Source organism: Falco naumanni, chromosome 11, assembly GCF_017639655.2.
Source record: "Falco naumanni isolate bFalNau1 chromosome 11, bFalNau1.pat, whole genome shotgun sequence".
NCBI classification, from domain to species: domain Eukaryota; kingdom Metazoa; phylum Chordata; class Aves; order Falconiformes; family Falconidae; genus Falco; species Falco naumanni.
In genome coordinates this window covers 6,618,245-6,637,043 of record NC_054064.1, presented here as the reverse complement: position 1 = coordinate 6,637,043, position 18,799 = coordinate 6,618,245, and the positions used below count along the sequence as shown (strand labels likewise).

Below are 18,799 nucleotides of genomic sequence, written 5' to 3'. Positions count from 1 at the left end.
ATACAACACTGCACAATCAACAGGTTTTTGTGACCCCTCCCTAGTCTTTAGGACCTTGACTTCGCAACCTTAGCACTGCTTGCTTTTTAAACCTCACGCTTCGTGTGTCAGTTTTCCCACTTTTTCGAAAAAGTTGACCAAAAAGAGACAAGTGAAAAAAATACTAAGCAGAACTCAGATGGATTTGGAGCCCTGACACCTGCCACACGCCTCAGTTACTTGAGCTGACTCAGCAGGGGAAATTCAAACAAGCTGTCATCCCTGTATGATCTAGGAATGCAGAGCTGTCAGCATTTTCATGAGTGTCTTCTGACAAGGGAGGAACAATGAAATCCTGCCACCTTTAGTCTGTTAAGGCCTACACAGCCTGCAGCGTAAAGTAACCTACGTAGCCTAGATTAACATTTTCAGCTTTTCTGTTTCACCCTTCTAACCTGCCTTGGCTTGACGCTTGCCAAGTTAATTCCAGTTCCATATTCACAGATGTTCTTACAAAGTTCAACTGTGTCTCACTTCCTTGTCATTCCTCTTATTCCCTGCCCTTTCTTCCTTTGTCTCTGCATCCAACGCCCTCCTCAAACCAGGCCCAGCTCACCGAAAAAATAAAAGCATTTCTCACTTTCCACCCTTGCACCCACGATCCCTCAGCCAGCCAGCACTCCTTTGCTGTCCTCCATCCAGCCCCGGCTCCTGTGCTCCCACTAGCCCAGTCAGACAACTTGAGGGCATCAGAGAGATCATTACCAACGACATGGAGCTTGCAGCAGACCAGACCTCTTACCTGCGTGGAAAGCCCTGCAAGCCCCTCTTCCTACCCGCAGCCTGCAGCAGGTCTAGCCAGAGGCAGAATTCTTTGAGATTCTAGCTGCAACTCAAGCAAATCTGCACCGAGTATGCACGAATCATCTTTTCTTCAAAAAACTCAGAAACCTGGTCAAACGGGGGTTGACAAGAGATCACAACCTTGTCCCCAGATCCACCCGTTTCTTTGGTTCATGCTCTATACAGCAGGCGGTTCCAAGGAATCTATCTATGGGAAGGCACTGAAGTTTTGTGGAGCCATACTTTTCCAGTCAGCATTTCTGCTAGAAAACTGCTTAGTTATCTTGGCTGAAATTTGAAAAAGTAAAGTCTGCCTGAGGCAGACACCCAATCTGAATGCAAAAAGAGTTTGGCAAGGCAGAGCTACTCTCATCTGAAAGTTACACCTTATAACTGAAAGTGTTAGGCAAACTTAGTAGGTGAGAGTACCAACAGTGCTTGTAATAGAAATAAACACAGGCACACATATTTACCAGCTGTAATGAACAACCACCTCTACGGTCTTCTTATTGGGGGGGGGGTGGTGGGAAAAGAAAAAAGTAATAACTGGGTATTTTATAAAAGCCTGAAGAACTTAAAGGCTGCTGCATAAGTCATTTCTTGGTGCTTAATGACCACCTGGTAGGAGTTCACATTAAGAATTCCCATTAGGTGCCCTTCACAGCATTACTGCTGCAAACAACGTACGGAAGTTCTGACACATGTAGTTACGAATTCTCAGCAGACTCTGATGGAGCACAAACAACATCTAACACCAACCAACGCATCAGCCCTAAAAATCATCCCAAATCACCACTGTGTTCGTCTTACATACAATTCTGTATTTTTTTTTTCCTTTCAGGTCTCATCACAGACTTTTCTAACCACCTCTGACAGCAGAGAGAAAATTCTTAATCAGAAAAATTCCCACCTGTAACAGCAGCATGAGGGAACACAGAGAAGTTACAGAGGAAAAACTATTTGGAGAAAATGGAGCCCTCCTTCCCCACCAAATGGGGTTATACAAGCGTTAAGATCACTCTTGGCAGAGGAAGAGACTCAGCAGCTTCCAGCATCCCAGTTAACTGTTCTGTCGCTGTACCAGAGTCCCACGGCTCCTTCTCCCCATTAAACAAATTTGTCTTACTGGGCTGCACAATCCACAGCCTCCACTTACCCACAGTCATGAAGGTGCCCAGAAGCTGCTCCGTGGCTACCGGTTTGATCTCTGTACGTAGATTCACAAACCTCCCAACCACCAGCGGAGCTCGTCGGAAACCCAGAATTCTGATTTGGGGGGAAAAAAAACGCATCATGAGAATGTGCAACATAGGCAGCAGTTCTAAATTCAAACAAAACCAAACCACAGTCTCTGTGCCGTTGTCTGACATCGAGATGACAGACCAAAGAATGACGTTGGAGAAGGGAGAAGGTTGCTGCAGGGCTCCAAGGTGAAGTAAGGAAACTAATTTTTCTTAAGTGCCTGGATGTTAAACTTGCTTTATAAGCCATCAGTGACACTATTAAAGCATTTGCAGCAGAGCAACAGAGGATGCACCATGCTCCAACTCAGAAATCAGACCCCATACCAGAAATATCCATCATCTGTCTTGGGTGCAGGCTGAAGCAGTAACCATATGGCCTCTGAGCCGGTCACCTGGAAAGATCATTTATAATTTGTGGGAATTACCATCTATTACGATGTTATGTTTAAGCCCAGTTCAATTACACTTGAATGTAAACAATCAAGGAGTTATCTCATTTGACATGAGGGGAGAGAAGGGAAGAGAGAATGGTAGAACAAAACTGAATGCCTGAAAAACGTCTGGAAAAAAAAAAGGTGGGAAGAATAATTATAAAACTTGCAGACACAAGATCCAGGTTCCACTCCCACGTCTGCCACAGCCTTTGGTCTGTGACCACAAATGACTTGAGTATTTGTAATGGTATTTTAAAAGTGCTTAAAGGAGGAGTACAAACATCAGTATATCAGCCCCAACTCTCCCAACGTACTTTTGACATCCTTTTGGTAGCCTTTGCATCTCAGAAAAAGAGCCTGAAAAGGGAATGATCTGCATTCCACAGACATACTGGGACAGCCACTCTAATAGCAGGGGTTTTAGATATTCAACAAGTCCACTCCCTTCCATAAGAATAAAATACCTCAAAGAAAGGGCAACACCAAACATCTGCCTGAACAAATCAGGTATGCATAAAGACAAAACTCATAGCAAATACAGAGTTACGTACAGCTTGAGAAAAACACAAGTGTTCCAAGTAAACAGGCACAGAGCTTAGATCTGAAAAACTTGTCCCTGTATTTTCAGACCAACGGCTGAAAGGCCACTATCCCGGCTAGCACAGCCTCCCCGTTAGCTGTGAACATACAATAGGATGCAGATCCCTCTTGAAACTATGGCATCCTTGGACAAAATGTGTCACTGTCACCATTCAAACCAAAGGTACATGCTGAAGTTCTGAGGGCAGGTGTTGCTAGGTGTTCTTGAAGAATACAGAGGTGCAGACCCACAAAGCGAGGAGAACGGCCAAAGAAACAAGCACAAACCCAAAACTGAACAGACAGCAAGGAAGAGCTAAGAACAAGGGGGCTGGACACCATGAAGAGTTTGAGTTGGTGCTTTACCATGTTTGATTGCTGCTTTTTCAGGGGAAGTGAAGTCTAGGTGTTTCTTGACAGACAAATGGACAACAGCCATCTGGCTACATCACCTTTGTCTGGGCTTAAAAGAACCTGATTCTGGCCAACCGCCTCAAGATTGCAACAGCAGCAGTGGCTATTACACAAGTAGTTAGCACCAAACCTCCCTACAATTACTAACGTCCACTGCCTGTGCAATCCCACAGATGAACCAGGACTAACAGACCTACCCTTTACCACCTATAAATTCAGTCACGGTGATGAGCCTCCTATTTGTGTGCTGAGAAACCTCACTTTAAGTGCAGCCATTCTATTCTTTATTGTATTTGTCCCTCCTTACTCCTTTCCCCAAGATTTTAAGTCTCTTCCCGTAAATTTTTTTTGCATCTTCAATTCTCTACTGAAATCTTCTCCCATGTGCCACCATAGTCCTCTTACCACGAGCAGACCAAGACTGCACTCACTTATTCTAGATGATACTGCAACTCTAGCAGTATTGTTACCGAAATCTCAGAATGAAGAACTTATCGACACCAATGTGATGCAGATAAGCAGACACTTCTTTATTGACAGCCGGGTGCGTGAGTGAGTCCTCTCACGATCAACGCACACCAAGCTTCAAAATCATACACCATATATAGAACTTATTCATGCATATTCATTAAATATTCATGCAGAATCATAATATTTCTCCAAAATCATTAACATACCCTCCTCCCAAATCCGATTCTGCACAGTAAAGGTTAGAAAAGTCTAGAAATGGGTCTGGGGTACGATTTGGGTAGGTGGTACATAAGTCGGTGGTCGCGATCTCCCCCCTGCCGGAATTACCTTTTACTAAAGCTCACGGTTTCTTGGCAGGTAACTACAAGCTGTTCCAGTCGACTCTCCCCAGTTCCCATTAATTCTACATTCTGACATTTCAAAGCATTCTCCCAGTCTACCTGTAAATACTGTATCCAATTATCTTCAATCATCTTGAATCTTAAGTCCATTGTCTAAGTATTAATCATTCCTACTAGGTGATTCTGACCTATTCCTCTGGCCTTGGTACAGGGCTGTACAGAGGATTTCATAGCAGCTTTTGCTGTGCAACTACAAGTTTCATTAAAATATATTTCTTATTCCAAATGATTTTATAAAATCAAATAAAATCAATTAACTCTAACTTATTAGCAGATCTGTAACAGTATTTCACAGCTATCAACATGCAGCGTTCGTATTTTCTGTCCCATTCTTTGTACTCCCTGTAACTTTGTTTTTTCTTCTGGTAATTGCACCTCCAGCTCAGGCCCACACACCCACCTGGGTACCTGTATATGAAGAGCTGTTTCTCCTCTAGGATGCACTGATTCATAGTTAGTCTAGACATTAGGCTTAACTTCTTAGTGTACTGGACATTAACTCAGCACATATGTGCAGCATTTCACACTCTTCCACAGCATTTGGCCAAGTTATTTCTTCCAAATAACGTGTCAGTCCTTTCAGTGCTCACTCTCCTTTTCAAAATTTTCGCAAAAATCTCAAATGTTAGAATCTCACACAGATCTTTGAAAAGAAGTTTCACGAAAAAGCTGATCCTTGGCTTCAGTGTGGTATATCGGCAGGTTAGAAACAGCTCGCATCTGAGAAGTATTCAAGGAGCTCCTTTTTCCCCAACTCCGATAAAGCATTTAACCCAACACAATAAAACCGGGTAACCCAGTAATTCCATACCTGTCCAAGTGAAAGGCTGCCACTTCTGCGTTGTGTCTGTCATAGCCAGCGTATGGTTCTCCTTCCACTACATAATCCCTGGCATATCTGTAATTGAAATAAGTCAAACAAAGTGATTCACGCAGGATTTCCATCAATTTCGCTGTTCAGAGTAACAAATGCAATAGCAGCGCTACATTAAATAGACTCTGGGTCACTTTGAAAATGATTGCCAATAGGAGAGGGGAAAAAATATTAATGAGATTAAATAGTGTACCAACTGTTGAAGTAGTAAATAAGGAGGAAAGGTCAGTAATGTACTCAAGAGTTTGGGAAGCGCTGCCCATTCAGACTAATGGGTTTTAATTCAACCATATGCCAAGTCACATCTAAGAACAAAGAGCACAGACCCAGCTACAGAACAGAGGGCTATTTATACTGGAAAGCAGCAACTGCGCAAACGATTTTGGGGTTAGAATGGATCGTAGATTAACATGAAAATACAATCTGATATTGTGGAAGAAATGCCAAATGCAATCTTTAGTAGCTAGATGATCAGCAAACATGAACCCGAGGACAATACTGGATATAAAAAGACCCTTTATTCTGGTGGAGAAAAGGCATAATGGACAGCAAGAAACAGAAAGTTGACACTCATTACAACAACCATGGTATATTTTGGTGAAGTGTTGGGCTTTTCCCCCCCCCCCCCTTTTTAAAAAAAAATAAAATGTTACATAAATAGTCAAGGCAAACACAAATTTCCAAGATTCATGACATTTGAATCAGGTGTAGATACTGTTTAAGAAGCGTGCTTCAGATGAGCATGAAATACCACAATCAATACCAAGCAAATGCGTGACATGCAATAACATTTTCAAATAAAGGAAGGCCAAATTAGATTACCTATTTTCTTATTTTTATCTGTGTCTCAAACTGTGTCAACCGGATTATTTCCAACAGGCCTGCGGTTCAAGCAGTAGCACCAACAGTGTAAGAGAAGCCACAGTACTCTACTCTGATGTTTTAACCCTGCTCAAAGAAGATGTGGGGCAAGATGACAGTCCATTTCATCAGTCTGAGCAAATGCTTTAGCTTCTCTGCACGGCAGCTCAAAATGGCATTAACCAGTGGCAGGACGGTACAGAGTTTTTGGGTAGAGCATCTGACAGACTCCTGCCAAACTGGAACTTCACACCAAACCAGCATCTTATTTCACATACACCACTGGCATGCGATGGTAGCAACTGTTAATCATCAGCGATTTCAGCTGGATTTTAAGTCATTTTGAAATGAGACAGCTAAACCTCAGAGCATGCCCTCCAAGGCAGGTCTTTTGTACATACTTAGAGCAGGCTTTGGAAAACACGGCCACATGCTGAAAGCTGCAGAGCTGAAACTTAGTGGTAAAACAACCAAATTCTTGCTTCCATGCACAGTAGGCACCTAGTCCTTTCTAAAGCAAAGGCAACAAGAGAATTCGTTCTTCCCCAACCAGTAATTTTTCTCAGAACGTTTTTTAGTAGTAACTTCGATATACCGTTCAGGTCAAAACCGAGTTCAATAGACTATCTTTCAATGCCAGAACAAGTCTCTACCTACAAGCCTAACTATTTAGCAGTCACAAACACAACACTGGTCTACCAGTATGGCTAGGGCCATACTGCCTAGCACTCCCATAAACACTCCCCGCTGCACACGTCCTTGATGGAGCACAGTCACGGTGTTCGCCTGCACAGACATTCTATTATGGGAATGTAATTTAATGCTTGGTGAAACGCTTTATGGCACTCAGTTATACAGAAAACACTATAGAAATGCCATGTCTTGTTCCTGCATTTACTGGATGCACCACCTGTCACACCGCTGAGACCGCTGCCTGAAAGGTTCACACTGTTCAAACACAGCCCAGCCCCACAGCAAAGCTCCAGCCAGACCAGTAATTGACCATACAGAAACAGGACTGTGAATTCAAGAAGTGGAGAGCAGATTATTTTTCCTCATTCTCTGATCATTTATTAACATGACAGGAAAAGTTCATGCTTGCTCAACCCAATATCCTTTGGAGAGAGATGTACTCATCCTGTGATGACACCACTTACATCTGTACTCCAATAAAACACACCTGCCTTACTTCTTTCCCATCTTTCTTTCTTCTACTTTTCCCTGAAGGCAAACAGTTCAAAAAACTCGCAGGCATGCACAAGATTCTTCATAAATGTTCAATCATACCAAATTTCCCGGTGGATCACTGTAAGCGGAGGCAGTATCACCACTCACCCATTCTTACATTGCTCCTTCAGTATTCACTATCGCCAGAGAGAAAAATCAGGGGCTTTCACTCACCTACCAAGCCATCTTTACAGCCTTTATGCAGCTATACCAGACACCCAGGTCTACATTTATGACTACTGTCAACTATCACTCCTTCCCTGTTCTCCAACTGCATCCCCTCGTGGCAGTTTGACACGACCCTTTCTCAGAAAGGGTACCGAGACTTGCCTCCACACTGCCAGAACCTGCACTTCGCAGTGCTTCCGCAGTGCTTCCAAACATCAGGTTGCACCAACACTCCCTCAGGACTAAACACGGTGATTATTCTTTTAACCTAAAGGCAGGCAGTTCCACACATCAAAGCTATACAGCCTGAGCGGCAGCTGGCACAGCAACCTAATGTTACTAGAGCAAGGCTCTATCCTGTCCGCCTCACAAATAACAGAACAGACTTTCTATTTGCATGTAAATTTGTAGCTTAAATATTAATGCAACAACACGGAGATAAAAAAAAAAAAGTATACACAAAACAGTTATTGATCCAGTCACCGAAGGCAGTATTTACCTCTTGGGTTTGAAGACAACCTTCTGTCCTCCTTCAAGTATTAGCAAAGCTTTCAGTTGGGTCCCTTTGTATCCCACATCAGCTTTTATTATTTTCTTTGTTGTCATGGCATGCATAACAGCCCCCAACTCGGGGGTCTCCTCGGGATACACCTCCCGGGGCACCACCCACTGGGCTGCAATCTCCCAAGGGGACTGCAGCGTATGGTCGAGCCGGGGGTCCAGTTCCACGTGGAGGCTCGCCATCATACGGTGAAAGGCGCGCTGGTCCTCCCGGTTGGCAGCTGAGGTGTCCAAGTTGTCAATGAGGAAAACTTTTGTGAAAATGAAGATGACAAGGAGGATGGCCAACAGCACAACTCGCTGCTTTAGCTTCATGGTGACCTTCAACCCTTCTCCCCTGACCCTTTCTTCCAAGCGTTACAGGAAGTCTATGGGAGATCAGGGTGAGGAAGGGGACGTTAGTTAATGGATTTCATTCATAACTTGCATTGTGAAAGAGGTATGACCACTGAAGCATCTTCTGGCACCCCTAAAAATAAACAAAACACAAACTTACAAAACTGCATTCCTGCAGATCCCACCAAACTCAAAGTCCAGTTTATGCTTGGAACATAAGTCTGCATTTACGTACACTTGTATCCTAAAGCCCAAACATTTCTGCTAAAGCACATGGGGTTTGCTGTCTTCCTGTAGCCTTTCAGTGATCTGCACAAAAGGGGAAATTGTCTGACAGCATCTCTATACAGCTGGAATCACAACAGCTGCAACTACCCCAGGCAAGACTTTTGCAGAGAATTAATTGTAGTACGAGCTGATGGCTCCAACTTCACAAACACTTTTCCATTAGTAAGAGAACCCACGAAACTCTGGTTTTTCCTAAAGATCTGTCCCTCAAGAGAAAGCTCCCAGGTAGATTCTCTGGCATCCAGCAACCAGCGACAACAGCTGCAGCCTAGTTTCCTGAAGGTATAAGACAGAAGGAAAGAACATGCTTAATGTCTTTATTGTCTTTCATTTGCCGCCACTAGAATTTACTCAGCTTTTTTTCCCATTTAAAAAAGAAAAAAAAAAAAGAGGGGGATGAGAACATCTTTGCTTCCTTGCAGTTAACCACGTATCTTCTGCAGTCAACCGTAAAACCAATAACCACAAAACCCATACAAAATATCTGTAATCTCAACACCAAATTAACAACAACAAAACCCCCCAAAACCCAGAATACTAATAGTGCCTCTTCTCAGAAACCTCACCTCCGCCACAGTGCCATGGTTTAACCCCAGCCAGCAGCTAATCCCCAGGCAGCCGCTCGCTCGCTCCCCCCCGGTGGGATGGGGAGAGGATGGGAAGGGTAAAAGCAAGAGAACTCGTGGGTTGAGATAAAGGCAGCGTGATGGGTACAGAGAAAGTCACATGCACAAGCAAAGCAAACCCAGGAGCTCATTCACAACTGCCCACGGCAGGCGGGTGTTCGGCCATCCCCAGGGGAGCAGGGCTCCGGCACGTGGAACGGCGACTTGGGAAGACCAATGCCATAATGCTGAATGTCCTCCCCTTCCTTCTTCTTCCCCCAACTTGATATACAGAGCATGACACCATACGGTATGGAATATCCCTCCGGCAGTCGGGGTCACCTGTCCCAGCTGTGTCCCCTCAGCTTCTTGTGCCCCTGCTCGCTGGCAGAGCATGGGAAACTTGAACTGTCCTTGATTTAGAGTAAGCACTACTTAACAACAACTAAAACATCAGTGTGTTACCAACATCATTCTCATACCAAATCCAAAACACAGCATTGTACCAGCTACTCAGAAGAAAGTTAACTCTGTCCCAGCCAAAATCAGGACACGGAGTTAAAAGCCACATCTGTGTTTCTGCATTTCTGTAAGGTGGCAAGACGTGTCTCACCCCTCAAGCCTTGGCCGGTACAGGTTCAGCAACGTGCTCGCAGCCCAGAGAGCCACCCGTGCCCTGGGCTGCGTCCCCTGCAGCGTGGCCGGCAGGGCGAGGGGGGGGATTCTCCCCCTCTGCTCCGCTCCGGTGAGACCCCCCTGCAGCGCTGCCTTCAGCTCTGGGGCCACCAACGCGAGAAGGGCACGGACCTGTCGGAGCGGGTCTGGGGGAGGCCACGAAGATGCTCAGGGGGCTGGAGCCCCCCTGCTATGGAGACGGGCTGGGAGAGCTGGGGTTGCTCGGCCTGGGGAAGGGAAGGCTCCGGGGAGACCTTCCAGCAGCACCAGTGCCTGGCAGGGCCGGCGGGGCAGCTGGGGACGGGCTTTGACATGGGCACGGAGTGATGGGACATGGGGAATGGTTTCAAACTGAAAGGACAGATTTAAATTAGATACTAGTAAGAAATTCTTTACTGTGAGGTTGGTGAGGCACTGGCAGAGGTTGCCCAGAGCATCCCTGGCAGTGCTCAAGGCCAGGCTGGATGGAGCTTGGATCAGCCTGGTCTGGTGGGAGGTGTCCCTGCCCAGGGCAGGGGGTGGAACTAGGGGATCTCTGAGCTCCCTTCCAACCCAGACCCTTCTGTGAGTCTATGCTGTAAGGACCACATTAAGACACAAACAATTGTATTTCAGTTATGAGGACAGATATTATCTTCGCAGTATTAGCTGAACATAGTCAAAACCCAAATGGAAACTGATACTAAGGCAGATCTGAGGAACACTCAGAGGCAACAGATTTCTCTCTGCACAAGTGACGTTAATCATGAAACCCACAAAAGGCATCCTGAGCTGTGGCAGGACCAATATAGAAAAGCCTTCTCGTGCAATTTAATATTGAGCGTATAAACCGGTCATTATTAATCATGACACTGGAAAAACAAGCTGCTAAGCTAACTCACCAGCAGCACCCACAGGACAGCCAGACTATGCCTGACTAGCCAAACACAGACCACGGCCACCTTCAGCGTCTGTGTGGACGCGGTGCCTGCAGAGGTCACGGCTGGTATGATGGATACAAGGAGCACATTGTTGAGGTCCATCTCCACCAAAGACTAAGGCTGCGGCAAACAGCAGATGACAGTAAGGCACATCCTTTGAGCAAGCCATGAGTGCAGAACCAGGTTTGGTGCAGTATAAGAGTACTAGTACAGTAGGACATGCAAACCCATCCACATTAAGCGTACAGCAGACCCACCCTACCTCCCGGCTCCATGGCTCTCCCACCTTCCCGTGCATCGGGGCAGCATTCATACAACCCAGCTGCAAGGTAGCTCAACGATCCAGGCTGCCAACCCACCCAAACATTAACCACTTTCTCCAATTTGTGTGTGAACCACCTATTAGTAGCAGTCCTTTGAGCCAACAGCACAGGTTTCATCTGACCACAAAACACCACTACCCGTGCAAGCCAGAGCCAAGGGAGGGTGGCACAGCAGCTCCGACAGTGGGGGATGACCCATCATGTACCTACCTACAGAGGGGCACCTTAACTTACTCAGGTCAGCACTGTCACCCAAAGAGCGGCCCTGCCCTCCACGTACTTCTTACCCTCATGGAACGAACTCCATGAAAGACCTGATCAGTGCTAAAGCTTTACTGTTTTTATTCATTTATTTCTTCCCTCAGCCCTCCTCCCCCCCAATCTGGTGTCCAACACAGTTTCAAAAGCATCTGAGGGCACGCAACCAGGCCAAGAACATGTGTTTCTCCTGGCAGCAGCACGAGTGTTTATACATGTAGGTAAAACCATGGCCCAGGCCAGCCCAACAAATAAGAAGCAGCTGAACCACTTGGGAACAGCCACAAAGAGCCCAACCAACAGGGATGAGGAAATCTGGTAACAAACTGCCACATCTTCCTGTTTTCAAAACCACTCTTTTCAGCATAGCGACAGAGCCAAGCGCCACTCAACTCGCAGGTGACAACGCTGTGACGACGCAGAAGCGTGCCTTTTAGCCCAGCTTAGCAGCTGAACTGTTTTGCTGTCATTGTCCCGCTTCAGGTGACAGCTCAGTTCAGTTTGGCCCTTCCCAAGCTATGCATTTTGCCTCTTAAATACCTCCTATAAAACCTGTTCACTGAAGCAGTAGAGAAAGTGAAAGTCTCCTAAGGACAAGGAGTTAAAACTGAAATACAAACCATTAATAGCAGCTACTTAACAACAATACAGAAATCTCCACGAAGGGTAGAGGGTAGGACAAAAGCAGGCTACCAAGTCCCAGGGATGCTTCAAAGTAGTATTATGGTCCCCTGTTAACTGCGTAATACTGATTTTAATCTACTGGAAAATAAGCGCTTGTGCTAACAGCAAAAGAACAAACCACGCATTTATATGGAAATTAAAACATATCATCGTTCATCTCAGTTCTGTTTAGGCAGCCTCCGTTTCTCCAAACAGCAGGTCAATCTGCCTATCACACACGGCAAGCGTGAGAATGAGAAGCACAGACAACCAAGATGCACCCCACCTGAAAGCCCTTGTCCTTGCAAATACAGACTCACCCAGCAGGAGAGCCCTAAATAATAATATTATTCTTAAATTTAAGAAAGTGAGCAAAGGAGATCAGGCTGTAACTTCATAATTTCACTTCCTTAAAACTAGTAATTCTAAATCACTTTGAACATTGCTGTTCTAAAGATCTGCTTTCATTCATTTTTAAAATCCATTAAGAGTTTGTAAGAAGTTACACAGAAGAACACAGTTCATTTCAGAACGGTTACTCCTCATTATGAGATAGGTATATAGGAGATACGTATACGTGTACACACATTTTAAGAAAGCCTCACAGCCCAGTGTTAGCCAGCTAAAGCACAGGACAGAAATGTTCCGTATCTCTGGAGCTCAGGCTGGGCACCCACTTTCCTAGACTGATCTTCAAGAACACGGAGTCTGTCTAGAGGTGTTCTTCCTAGGGGTGTGGGGTGGAGAATATAACCAGAGCCACTGCTGAAATTAAAGGTCATTTACTTAGTTTATCTTTTGCGACAGCTTTGAAACTAATTTTGGCTGAAAACCTCCAATGATACAGATAGAATTTGCCAAAAAATTTAAATATTTGCTATTAAGACATTTCAGCGATTCCCTTAACTGAACAACCTATCCTCACCAAACATTTCTCAAGTCACACAATTCCTCCCGACATCCCAACTAACCCCCTACCCCGATTTTGCTCTCTCTAGCTTTCAGCAGGTGACTCGGCTCTGACTTTTTACTGACATCTGCTGAAATGAGTCATGAGCTGCTCTCCTCCAACAAACAACAAACCACCCCTGAGGTTGCCATGCCATCGATTTCACAGGCTACCTGCGGAGCCTGTACATCACGCCTTCGGCGCCAGCATTATGCTCACTGCTGTGCAAGCCACCAAAAATGAAGCCCCTCGTGAAGAAGTTTACTGTGGGAAGAACTTAAGCTTTATCGTTTTCAAATGAAGATGGCAAGAGTGACAGTGTTGAGGTGCAAGAAAATATTTACAGTTATGGAAGAAAGTAATTTGAAGAAAAAGACAAGTCTTTGGAAAAGCCTCAGATTGGAAAAGAGGATTGTGAAAGCTCAGGAAGCATGAAGCTGATCCTGGAACGAGGACAGAGATGGGAAAGGTGACCACAGAAACAAATGAAATAATAATAAACCCCCAAAATTTTAAAAAACGGAAAACCAGGGTGAGCTGTGAACAGGACTCTGTGGAACAAAGGGCAAAAGGGTCCAGGACAACAACAAAAATAAACCCGGGGAAAATCTCAGAAGGAGACCCAAAAACGAAACAGTTCCAGAAACTGGCAGGGGTGAGAGAATAGGGCAAGGGTCTTCACACTTGACCAAAAGAAGAAAAGGGACAGAGTAGCTGCTTACTTCTACATGAGTCATGGGAACATGGGATGTGCAAAATGACAGCAGATGCTCTTGGAACCAGAAGGCATCAGAGAAGGAAAAACCCTGACAAAGTTTTCAAAAGTACATTTTAAGTGTCTGACCCGAGCTAACACGACAGAATGACAGAGTAATCCCCGTGTACCTGCAGTCCCAGAACAACACACATTCCCTCCTGCTGCTCGACGGCAGCTGCTGATCTCTTACCAAGGTCAGGTAACTCCAAACGTTTTGTTTGGTTGGGTTTTTCAGGTTTTATTTTATTAGTTTGGTGGTTTGGTTTTTTTTCCCTTTTTCCCAAGCTTCTGCTTAGCATTATCTCCAGCTACCATTACTAAATGGAAGACATAGTCCAAAGAGTTTCGCTGCTCTACCACCCAAACTCCATCTCCATGTTACACAAATACAGAAAACTTAAATTCCCTCTGTACCATTTTCTGATACTCCTGATCAACCAGGAAAAGAAAATGGTCAAGAAATAAACGACCACACCAGCTTTTTAATAGTGGAGTCAACTGGCCGGTTTGCATAAGAAATGCTTCTTGTTTTTCACTACCTCTTCGGGATATTTCCTGATCAATTTTGCCTCTCATTACCACCAGGTCTGTATTCTCAGCAAGTAAAAAGTCTTCCAAGTCAATATCCAAATAACAGCATCTTTTATATAGCACAGTGGGGTCACTGTGCACACAAACGTCCGAACTAAAGCATGCCTACTGGCATTATATACCAACATCATACCGCTTTATGCCCAGATCAAAAAACAGCGTGAAACTCGCCTGTTACAAACAACAGTAAAATCACAGATACTGTAAGCAGCCTGCAAAGTTAGCAGAGGACCACACCCCAGAAAACCATTTTTATTGGAGTCACAAGATCCAGGCTATGCCACGAACCATGAAGCTAGAAAACTACTATCTCAAAAACACTTGTGTACAATTTGCAAGGATTTTGCCATGCTCCAAGTAACAAATAAGGTATGAGGGCAGGCAAAGGTTTGGTTTGTCAGCACAAGTACACAAAAAATCATCGCTCAGACAGATGCCAATGTGAAATAAATATGATTAAGTATGCTCTAATTCCTGTTTAAACGCACGTTTTCTCTTTCCAAATACACTGTGCCTTTTGGGATCTCCTATCAAAAGGTCTTTAAAAGTCCTCCAGTAAATCCTGGAAAATGCCTTGCAGAAACAGTGCATACAGTAGTGCCATTTTCCTCTTCCCAAAGTGTACTTCAGTCTCACTAGATCAATCTTTCTCCCTATCCTCCCCTCTCTGGCCAACTCGTCGGTAGCTCATGCTTTCCCTCTCTGTGTAAGCCTCGTTATTTGAGTTTTCACAGGCAGGCTCCTACAGACCTTTGTTTAGATTTTTCAGACTCATTCTGTCACTTCCACTCTCCGTATGCTGCCTGGTTTGTGTATGAGTTCGGTAATCCAGCGCATGAGGCTTCACACGTATTTCCTTGTCTGCTATTCCTCCATCTCTCTTTCCGTTAAAACCCCCGCTATCTATAGGCAAAATCTTTGCAACAGTCTCTGCTCAAACTTTCCGCACACACAACTATATCCCCAGTTGAGACCCAGAATATAGATAAATATAAAAGCTCACAAGCATTTTAACCACTGCATTATCTATACTTGCAACTGCAAAGGTCAGTAACTGCCTGATACATTCTCCCATGTCTCCTGAGAGAAATGAAAGAATTTCGTCCATCTGTCTGTCCGCCTTGCCCCGTTATATTCCTTAGTAACTTTAGAATCCATTACCGACATTTCTGCCAGATTCAGCAGAGGAATACTTGCACGGCCTTAACAACCACCACCGCCAGATGGAGGGCAGAAGCCTCAGGAAGCCAAGGACAACTGGATATATATCCTCAGCCCTTCCCCGCGGCCGGCTGGCCGCTCGGCAAACAGGAACACCTGACTCAGCCGGCTGCACAAATACAGATGGGGCACATCAGGACACAGGCAGCACCTGGGCGCAGTCCTGGGGGAAGAGAAGCTACAGGGGGGACGGAGGGCGGTAGAAGACAGACAAGAGTTACTACAGCAGGAGGTGGCAAAACAAGTCCTCAGGAAACCAGGTTTCATTTTCTCCTCACAGAAAAACTTTCTTTCAAGCACAGTTTCCTATGGAAACAAAGTTTATATAATCACACTTTTCACTGGTAAGCTTCTGGATCCATCCGAGGGAACAGTAGATGTTTTGAAGACAGGGTTTCTGAGTTTATTGGAAATTGGCAGCTGGGGAGCGCTGTGGGAAAGGCTGCAGCATTAGCTCAACAGTTGTCTGTTCGCCTTGGCCATCTGGGCAACCAGCGTGCGCACAGCTGGTACAAGGAGGGAGCTGGAAACGCTGCACGGGAAGGAAGGAACGGAAAGTACTGTGAAGTGGAACGGTATGAGACGCGGGCAGGAGCCAGGGGTACCGAAGCTGGAGGGAACCTGGTCAAAAACAACCAAAACCATGCTAGTTGAGCTATGAGAACAACTGCCCCTTGTTCCTATCCCAGTTAACGAAGCTCCACCTGACCATCACAGGCAGATAAGCCACAACAACAAAGCGAGCTGGAAATGTTTTAGGGGACCTTGTTCAACTTGGAAGCGAAGCCAAAGCAGTGAAAAAAATCAGTAGTTTTCCTTCTGAACCTGACATTTTTATGTTAGTTCAGCTCAGCCATAGGAAGGGCACCAAATATTTAAGCAGGGCCCGTATACCTACCTGACATTTAGCAGCGACGAGCCTGTCTCTGCCGCAAAATAGTGCCAATCAGCCTCCCCCGCTCCCAAGAAATGAGGCTGTGGACCACGAGGCAAAGGACAAAAAATCCGGGGGAATCAGAATTGAGCTGCCAACTTTGTTACTGTGTGAGGAAACAAAACCCACCTCGCCCTCCTGAGATGCTGTACTGCGAACGGAGAAAGATGTAGGTCAGGCTTAAGGACATAAGGGGTACAGGGAGTAATTTTCGAATTAAAATAAGACCAGGGTATTAACGTGCTGTTGCTGGTAAGTACCAGGTGGAATCTATTCATACGGTATTTGCTGCAAGACTAGAATGTACGTGTTGCAGTTTTCCCTGCTTGCTCAGCCCCTAAAGCCTGTACGTGTACGGTGGGGCCCGGGCCGCTGCTCGCAGACAGCAAAGCAGCCGCACTGCTTACGGGCATCTGCATCGAGAAGGATTTAAAGGCAGATGGCAACTAAAAACGATTAAACCTACGGTAAACCCGCGGCTTTTGACGATGGCGGCGGCACTCCCGCCGCACGGCGAACACCCCACGGCCCCCGGGCGGGCAGTGCCCTCAGCCGCGCTGCCGGCGGGGCCGGGGGGGGCAGCCCGGCCTGCGGGGGGGCTGGCTGGCAGAGGGGCACCGCGCACCCCGGCTACGGGCACCCCGGCTGGCAGGGGGACTGCGGGCACCGCGGCTGGCAGAGCGGCACCGGGCACCCCGGCTGCAACACGGGGCCGGGGGGAGCAGACGGGAGAGCGCCGGTAACCGGCCAGCTCTGCCCCAGCCAGGCCCAAAGCGCCCGCCCGGGCGGGGCACCGGGCCTCCCGCACACCGACACCGCGGCGGGACCCGCAGCGCGGCCGCCCCGTTCCCGCCCGGCGCGGAGCCGCGGGGCGCAGCACAGGACCGCCCCGCCCGCCCCGGCAGGCCCAGGCCCGAGCCCGGCGGAGCCGCTGCGCACCTGCGCGGCGCGCCCCGGCCAACGGCCGTAACGGTTCTAACGGCTCCTCCCCCCCGCGCCGCGGGGCTCCTCAGCCGATACCCGGCAGCCAGCCCCCCGCCGCGGGACCCCCGCCGCCCCCCCAGAAGCGGGCCCGATGCCCCGCCGGCAGGCTGGCCCCGGCACCCCCCGCTCCCGGGCCGCTGCCCCGGGCAGGGCGAGGCGGCAGGGGCGTGCCCGCCCCTCAGGTGCCGCCGCCCCGCCGAGCCACGCAGGCAGGCGCGGGAGCGGCCTCCCCCCCGGCCCCGCGGGCCCCCCCCGCGGTTCCCCCGCGGCCGCCGCCGCCGCCCCCCCGCGCCGCCCCGCACTCACCGCGCCCGGCAGCCCCGCTCCATGCCCCCGGCCGGCGCCGCCGCCGGCCCCCGCCAGCTCCCCAACATGGTGCCGCCCGGCCGCCGGCCCCCGCCCCGCCGCCAATGGGCGCCCGCCCCGCGCCGCCGGCCGCCCGCCAGCCGGCCAATGAGCCGCCCGCCGACGGGCCGCGGCGCGCCCTGCCATAGGCCGGCTGCCAGCGCCCCCGCCCGGCCGCCTCCAATAGGAGCGGCGCAGGGAGCGGCGCCGCCGGGCGGCCAATGGGGGCGGAGCGCGGGTTAACCCCGTCCTGCCCGGCGGGGCCCGCCGAGCGCTGGCGCGGCGGGGGCGGCTTTGGGGTGAAATCACGGGAAAGCGGCTCTTCCGACGGGGCAGTAAAAATCCTCAGGCCTGACTGCGCGCAGCAGCGCAACGCCTGCTGTCGCGACACGCAGCGCCCCGAGGAAGGCGGGTATCCCAGCACCGCCGTTACCTGCGCTGTACGCCGCGGCGATGCTGCGCAGCCCCCGCTACTCCGGGTATTAGCACCACATTACAGCCCTAAACAATACATGTCCCCCCCCCCGCACGAGCAGACTTTGCGCACCTATGCGCAGGCGATTGCAAACAACATAAAATTTCATTTCCCCCCCCCGCTGTTCACAGGCCGGTAGCAGCCGCTGTGATCCGGCAGGCGTCACTCGGAGCGTGGCAGCTGGTGCGACACCAAGCTGCCCCGGCGGGAGGCACCGTGGAAGGGCACGGAAGCGTCCCCGGAACAATATTACGGCAGGGAGGGCGGCGGAGCGGGGGGACAAGGCCCCGCTATTCTGGCCACACGCACCCCCGGGCACACCGGCACCGCACGCGCTCCCGCCCTGGAGCCTGCCCGTCCCGTTCCTCCATGGTTCCTCACTGCCCAGAACATTTTCTCCATCCCGTGCTCACTTCCCG

At 48.3% G+C, this 18,799-nt stretch overlaps 1 protein-coding gene across 3 annotated transcripts in view; it reads right to left on the bottom strand.

Moving 5' to 3' along the window:
• FAM20B (FAM20B glycosaminoglycan xylosylkinase) overlaps positions 1-17,966 on the bottom strand; it is a 29,089-nt gene extending 11,123 nt beyond the window's left edge. The window contains exons 1-4 of one of the 3 annotated variants that reach the window (XM_040610604.1): positions 17,867-17,966; positions 7,995-8,525; positions 5,177-5,263; positions 1,979-2,088 (exon numbers count right to left, since the gene is read on the bottom strand). In XM_040610604.1, the coding sequence (XP_040466538.1) occupies positions 1,979-2,088; positions 5,177-5,263; positions 7,995-8,371 (574 nt within the window). In that variant the 5' untranslated portion in view covers positions 8,372-8,525; positions 17,867-17,966. Of the gene's footprint in view, positions 1-1,978; positions 2,089-5,176; positions 5,264-7,994; positions 8,526-8,627; positions 8,999-16,540; positions 16,764-17,866 lie in introns of those variants that run through there. The other 2 variants (XM_040610605.1, XM_040610602.1) reach the window with 2 other exon arrangements.
• Between the last annotated feature and the right edge of the window lie 833 nt (positions 17,967-18,799).